This window comes from Chrysochloris asiatica, unplaced genomic scaffold (assembly GCF_000296735.1).
Source record: "Chrysochloris asiatica unplaced genomic scaffold, ChrAsi1.0 scaffold00087, whole genome shotgun sequence".
Classification (NCBI taxonomy): Eukaryota; Metazoa; Chordata; class Mammalia; order Afrosoricida; family Chrysochloridae; genus Chrysochloris; species Chrysochloris asiatica.
The window spans coordinates 8,580,630-8,588,494 of NW_006408605.1; the positions used below are offsets into that span (position 1 = coordinate 8,580,630).

At 41.8% G+C, this 7,865-nt stretch overlaps 1 protein-coding gene across 1 annotated transcript in view; it reads right to left on the reverse strand.

The window, feature by feature from the left end:
- SIL1 (SIL1 nucleotide exchange factor) overlaps positions 1-7,262 on the reverse strand; it is a 610,112-nt gene extending 602,850 nt beyond the window's left edge. The window contains exons 1-2 of the mRNA XM_006866222.1: positions 7,217-7,262; positions 6,601-6,751 (exon numbers count right to left, since the gene is read on the reverse strand). Coding sequence (XP_006866284.1) covers positions 6,601-6,751; positions 7,217-7,262 — 197 coding nt within the window. The remainder of the gene's footprint in view (positions 1-6,600; positions 6,752-7,216) is intronic.
- Positions 7,263-7,865: the final 603 nt, after the last annotated feature.

Below are 7,865 nucleotides of genomic sequence, written 5' to 3' on the forward strand. Positions count from 1 at the left end.
GTCAGCAGTTCAAAACTACCAGCTGTTCCGCGGGAGAAAGATGAGGCTTTCTGCTCCCATAAAGATTTACAGCCTCGGAAACCCTGTAGAGGATCGCTATGAGTCGGACCAACTCCATGGCACACAGCCACCACCACCAGGAATCCAAAAAGGCAAATAATGAACTTGATTAGATAATCAAAGGGCTGATCCCGTTTCTAGAACATTCATTAGTTTAAACAATGTTCATGGGTAGAGTAATCAACTTGTCCCAGTTTGCCCTGGACTTTCCTGGTTTGGGCACTGGAAGTCCCACATGTGAGAAACCCCATTGTCCTAGGTAAACCAGTGCTTCTCATGGGAAAGATGAATAAAGACACTACCATTTCACAAATGAGGTGACACCAAAAAACATGGTGGCTGTCAAGACTTCACAGTACTTCAGCAGCATTCATGAGATCAGACTAGTTTCTGCTCCTGACCTCTGTCAACGCCTTGGCATGGAATTTTTCCCATACAGTGACCATGTCATTTCCTTTTCAATGCCTCAAACACCAAACTTAGAACAGGGTTTAGAGGATGAGAAGGCAGATGCAACCAACCACATCCCTGTTTATGAATCACCCAGAGCTGGCTAGTGCAACCTGAAGGAACTACAAGTCTGGGCTTAACATAGCTCTCTTGCTATTGGATTCTCACTGTCTCCAGGGTAGGAAATCACGTAAGTAAAGGATGTCAGGTGTAAACTCCTCACAAGCCAAGCATTTTTTCAGGAAAATACTGTGAAGTTCTCCACGGGTCCTGAGCATCTTAAACCTTATAAAAGGTTTTTGCCAAAAGGACAAAGTCAGTTATTGTTGATTTTAAAAATCAAAGGGTACCCAAAGTCCCACTTGAATGGAAGCAGGCTATTCTCCTCCTTCTCTACTCAAAAGTGAAGACTTTGACTAAAGCAAATAAAGAAAAGAGCAGGATATCCCCCCTTTACAGCACATATAATTAAAATACAGAGCTCTCTGCTGCAGCTTAAGGCAGACTCAGAGATGGATAAAGTATTCATCTCGCTCAAAAAGAGAAAAGATTAGCTCCACAAGGACGAATCTCCAAATTGACACCAAATCCAGGAGTTAGAGATGCCTGTGCTACAGAGCGTGATCTAAGCACCAGTTGGAGCTCCAGAGAAAAATCCCTAGGAATATACAACCAAGGGGCTAGCACTGTAAAAGTGCTCAGATTAGCTCTCCTGAAAAGAGGTTTACTCCAAGAGACCAACAGCCAGCAGAACAGCTTCACTTTGGCAAGGATGAAAAATGAATGAAGTAAAAAACAGAAGGCAGAATGAGAAGGTCAGCATATGAAGCTACAAACATACTGACATAAGAGGGGAAAGACTACTGAAAGGACAACTTGAGTTTAGAGATTGTCATTGCTTTTTAATCTCATTAATAGCAAATTTCCCTTCTTTGAGGGTGAAAACATTTATTGCATTTTGACTATGATCCAACAGATTTCATGTGTATTATCTTACTCATTTTTTTGAGAAAACCGAATCTAAAATGTGAAACAACTTTCCAAGGTCATATGCACTGGACTGCATATACTGGTTTGAACCACAAGGTCAGCAGTTCAAATACACCAGTCATTCCTCAGAAACCCTATACTGGGTCGCTATGAGTCAGAACAGATTCAAAGGCACTAAACAACAACAGCAACATATAGCTATTAGGACTCCTGGTGGGGTATTGTAGGATCAACACTGGACTACAAACCAAAGTCAGTGGTTCAAACTCACCTGTAATTTCTTGGAAAACCTATACAGGGTTGCGATGAGCCACAACTGACTTGACTGCACTTAACAACAATTACAAATATAGCTACTGAGTGACAGACTCAGAATCAAAACTGATGTTCACCAGACTCCAAAAGTATATTACATCCACTTCAAAAGAACTACTAACTCATCTAAAGACAATTCAGGTAACACGGTTGTTTATGCATGACATTTGAGTTTAAAAAAAAAAAATACAGTTGATACCATGCATTAGTGAGACTTACATAGTTTTTAAAAAGTCCCTGTAAGAACTATATATCCAATAAAGGTCTACTATCCTATAATTTTAATTAAAAACTTCTACAAATTAACAAAAGGACAAAAACTCAATTTAAAAAAATGGACAATGGACTTGGAACAGGTATTTCATCCAAGAGGATACTCAAATGGTCAACAAGCACATGAAATCATCATTAGACATTCCAAACCAAAACCAAACTGACTGCCATCAAGTTGATTCCAACTCATGGCCACCATGTTGTTGTTAAGTGCTGTCGAGCCACCCTACAGGATAGAGTAAAACTGCTCCATAGGGTTTCCAAGGCTATAAATCTTTACAGAAGCAGACTATCACATTTTTCTTCTGCTGAGTGACTGGTAGGTTCAGATAGTTCAGATAGCAACTGGGGACTTTACCAGTGTACCACAAGGGCTCCCTCATTAGCCACTAAACCAAAAAACCCAAACTCTCTGCTTTCAAGTCAATTCTAACTCATAGAAGAACAGAAGAAAAGTTCCCCATAAGGTTTCTGAGGCTATAAATCTTTACAGAAACAGATTGCCTTATCTTTTTTTCCTGCAGAGTGGCTGGTGAATTGCAATTACCAACCTTTTGGTTAGCAACCCAACACTTAACCCACTGCACCACCAGAGTTTCCTCATTAGCCATTTGTTGTTGTTGTTGTTAAGTGCCCTCGAGTTAGTTCTAGCTTACAGTGAGCCTGTATAGGGTTTCCAAGGAGCAAATGATGGATTTGAACCAGTGACCTTGAAGTTAGCAGTCCAATGCTTATCCTACAGTGCCACCCCAGGACCCCCATTAGTCACTGTTTTTATTAAGTGCTGTTGAATCATTCTGAGACTACACATCTTTGTGTAAGCAGAAAGCGTCATCTTTCTCCTGTGGAGCGGCTGGTGGGCTTGAATTGCTGATCTTGTAATTCAAAGTCCAGTGCTTATGCTACAGAGCCACCACACTCCCCATTAACCATTTGGGAGATACAAATCAAAACCACAATGAGATACCACCTCATTCTCATTTCAAAAAACAGAAAACAGGTGTTGGCAAAGTATGGCAAGACAGAACCCTCATCCATTGATAGGGAGACAGTAAAATGTGGAAAACAATTCGAGCTACCATGTATCTACCCATTTCAATCCTAGGTAAATGCGCAGAAGAAATGAAAGCACAACCACAAACAAAAATCTATACACCAATATTCACTGAAGCATTTTTCACAATAGTCGAAAGGTGAAAACAACCAAATGTCCACCAACAGATGAATGGATAAATAAAATGTGGTCTATACATACAATGGAATATTACTCAATCATAAAGAGAAATGAAATCTTGGTGCATGCTGCATGAAGGAACCTTGAAAACTATGTTGAAAGAAGTAAGTCTGTTACAAAAAGGCAAATGCCATATGATCTCAGACAAAATAAGCAGATAGAATAAACACTGGCACTATAGGATAAGCACGTACAGGGTCGCTATGGGTCGGAACCGACTCGATGGCACTTAACAACAACAACAATAGGATAAGCACTGGGCTGCTAACCGCAAGGTCAGTGGTTCAATTCAAACCTACCAGCTGCTCCTCAGAAACCCTATGCAAGGTCGGAACCAACTCCATGGCATTTAACAACAACAACAACAACAAAGAAACCACAGATTAATGTGGTTACTAGAAAGGAGGGAAAGGGAATTTTTGCTTCGGAAGCACTGAGTTTATGTTAATGGTGGTGGAAGAATTTAGAGGATAGCAATATGGTTACACAACATGATGAGTGTACTCGACATTACTGAAATATACAAGTACAAGTTGCTGTTTTATTGTATATATTTTCACCACAAGTGTTTAACTAATTTTCCCCTTATGTCATTTTTAAATCAAACAACAGTTTAGCTTAACTATTAAAAAAAGGTCTGCATTTTGTTCTTATAAAAACTATCAATATGGGATTAAATTGACAATAGCAACTCAAATAGTAGATAGGAGCTTTAGGAGGCAATGAGAAAAAAACAGCTCAGAAAAGGAGGGTGAGAATGGTTGTACAACTCAAAAAATATAATAAATATCACTAAATTATACATGTGGAAACTATTGAACTGTATATATTCTTGATAATAACAAAATAAATAAATTTAGAGGGTAAAGGCCATTTTTTATGTCACCATGAGCCCTGATGGTACCACGGATTAAGCATAGGACTGCTAATCTCAAGGTTGGCAGTTCAAACCCACCAGCCACTCTAAGGGAAAAGATAAGGGCTGTCTGAGCCCATAAACATTTAAAGCCCCAGAAACTCTACAAAGCAGTTCTACTCTGTCCTATGGTGTCACTGTGAGTCAGAATCCACTCTACAGCAGTAGATTTGGGGGAGCCTGTGGAGGCCTGGTGGGAAAAGGACTTCTAAAGGAAAGCTGTGGTAAAGAGCCACTTTTGCTGACTGTAAGTGGAAGCTCCAGAACCAGAGAGAGCACACAGTCTTCTTAAAAGTAGAAGGGTATATTACAGAGATGAAATTGAATTCTATTTAGGCAAGAGATGCACTTATGTGTACGACACAAAGAACAACACAGTGACTCCTGATAGCAAACTTAACAAAACCAGAGTAATATGGGGAAAGGTTAATTGTGCCCATAGAAACAGTAGTATATTTCATGCCTAATTCCAGAACAACCTCCTGCTAAGGACACTGGGCACAAAACACGTGTGATACTGTATCCTTCAAAGATTTCAGCTAATTGAAAAGTAAGTAAAATCATAGACTTTTTTTTTTTAAGTCTCTGTGAAGATAACTTCACAGGTGGGTTTTCAAAACTGCTCTGGATGATGGCCATATTACTTACCTGATGCCAACTTCAATCCTCAACCCCCACACAGATACACACCACTCTAAAGGAGCATTCTTTGGAAGATAAAGTTCTGACATATTCTCTCCCCCACCTCCACCCCTTTAGCTTTTAACCTTTTTCCTGCCAATGACATACACCTGGGCTCAAAGTTGGCCTCTGCAGAGTAGTGACAGCCTTCAGGAGATAGCTGGGATCAAAATTCTGTACCAGGCAACTTTTGATTCTACATCCCTAATATATTTACCATTCCCATCATCTGTAAAATAGGGACAGTATGTCTTCTCCATTGCCAATTTCATCAGAACAACTCATGTACTTTAGATTAAAACCCCTAAAGAAAGGCTAAGATAAATTTGTTGTGGCAACAGCATTTTACCAATCCAAGGGTCATATTCTTAAATGAAGCACAGATCTAAATCCTGATCCATGTTGTACAAACATCAATCCTAATATCATGTCCCAAATACCATATTTAGCTATACTATTATCAGAAAGAAAAAAGCTTGGGTGGAGTGAGAGTTAAGAAGACACACACATAACAAAACATTATTCACACTGTCAAAATAAACAGTGTTTATAAACACATCAATTTCTTGTCTTAGCAAATAGGGAGGTGTGTGATTTGCCCACCTACTCTGTGTTAATCTAGTACTCACTATTTCCCAAAGAGGTTTGTTGTTTTTATTGAGGCAGGAAAGCCAACTGGGCTTGAAAGGGAGGTAGTGATTTTAAAATGTTAGAAAATTGATCTTACATATAGGTTGTCAACAACTTTTTTTAAAAAATTTTAAAGGAGTCAGAGAAAGCCCACTGGCTTCTCATGTGTTGGGTATTGCCTAATTCCTCACCATTCCCACCTGTGGTTCCATCCCACCGACTCATAAACCAAGTCTTTCTCTCCTGCCTCTTACGTAGAGACTCGGAAAGTGTGGATTCCGAGATCATCTGAATCAAAACCACCTGGGGAACCTGCAGTTTCCCGTGTGGTGCTGTAGGATCACCACTGGACTGAGAACCACATGGCCTAATCCACCAGCTGCTCCTCGGAAACCTTAACAAGGTCTCTAGGAGTCTGAATCGACTCTAAGAAAGTTAACAACAAACCACCATATGGAAATCCCTGGGAGTAGAGCACATGGCTGTGCACAAACTTCATTGGTGATTTAAAACACCAAAGCCTTTAACCTCACTATAAAAGTGTCTTGTTTATTGGGGGGGGGAAGAAGGCAGGGGGTTGTAGAAGTGATTCCATATGATGGCTGAGGCTGAGGAGGGACCGGTTCGAGTTGATAACCAGAATGCCTCCAACTGGAAGCGTCTTGGAGAATAATCAAATTCTTTAGACAGATGCTAAAACTGATACCAGTAGAAGGGAACAGGGTAAGAAACTATAATAGAGGCGGCACCAGAAACCAGTCTCAAACCCCCACGATCTCATCTCCTGACGCTGAAAAATGGTTACTAAAGGCACTGTGAATGGGATTGGGATGGATGAAGGCCCATGAGCTGAGGAGCCAGGTCTGTGAACACTGATAGAAAGCCCAGGGCCCACTTGGACCTCCCGCTCTGGAGACACTGCGTAGAGATGGGGTTGTGGAGACCCCGAAACATTGCTAGAAAGGCGCCGAGACCACTGGCGGGAGGAGACCCAAGCAGATCCCTAACTCCCAGCCCAGCTCCAGGGCCGGGCGGCCCGCACCGCCCCTACCTTCGGCTTCCCGCGCGGTAGCCGAGGGGCAGACACAACCCCCACAATTCCAGGCGGCCGCAGCGGCAAACAGCTCCCAGTACGCAGACGCGGCGGCGACCATCTGAGTCCGTGAGCACGCGCCTATTACGTAGCCTGCTGCCTCGCCCAACTACAGCCGGCCAGAGGAGCGGTCGGCCGCCTCACCCCTTTCGCACACGTGGAGTTTTTAATTCCTTTTCTTTCGATTTATATTAAGTCCCGCCCCCTAGCTGTTCAGAACACCTGAGCTTTTTTTTAAGTATCCCTCTGCTGGAGTTGAAGACACACTTAAAGAGACGCCCGCGGCCCTGATTTTGCTTAGAAGTAGAACAACATGGATCTTCGATATTTATGCGTACAGATCCTCGGGGGGGTAGGGGGGGACACAAGGGGGTGGGGAGTAGGAAGTAAAAATAAATTAGCTGTTGTGACTAAGATTGGGATAGACTAATCTGAACAATAAATAGTCCTTTGAAAATTCATGCAAAATAGACCACCTGCAAGTCACAAACTTAAATTCTTGTTATTTGTGAATTTTTGACAACGACCAATTAGTTTAAAAATAAAATCACCTGCGATTCTAATTCTGCTCTACCAGTGAATATCTTTTGTTTCATATGTGCCAGGTGCGGCATATACATTATGCGTACATTTCATAACTTGCTACCATCAAAACTGTCACTCCTTTTGCTAGACGGGGAAGCTGAGGCTCAAAAAGGGTCAAATGGGGGAACTAAAAATTCAGGTCAGATTTGGGTGTTTCCAAAATCCTGTTCTCTTTCCACTATGCCACTCTACTGGGCCTTCCCCTGGCCAGTTGTTAAGTGCCCTCAACAGTGCTGACTCATAGCAACCTTGTATAAGATTTCCAGCAGTCCTGATGTGGCGCTATAGGACCAGCACTGGACTACTAACCACAATGTTGGCAGTTCAAAACCAGCAGCCACATAAAGAAATCTATCATGATGAGAAAGACCCATATAATCCCACTGTTCTTGGAGATCGTCACAGTAAACCGTTAGTGATTAAAAAAACAAACAAAAACAGTAGCCGCTCTTTGGAAACCCTCAGCTATGAGTCAGAACTGACTCCATGGCACATAAAAACATAGTTTCCAAAGAGCAGCTAGTGGGTTTGAACCACTGGCCTTGGATTTAGCAGTCCAGTGCTTAGACTATAGAACCACACCAGGACTACTATTGATCCAGTAAAATCGGGTCTTCTGTATGGGCCTGAAGAAACCC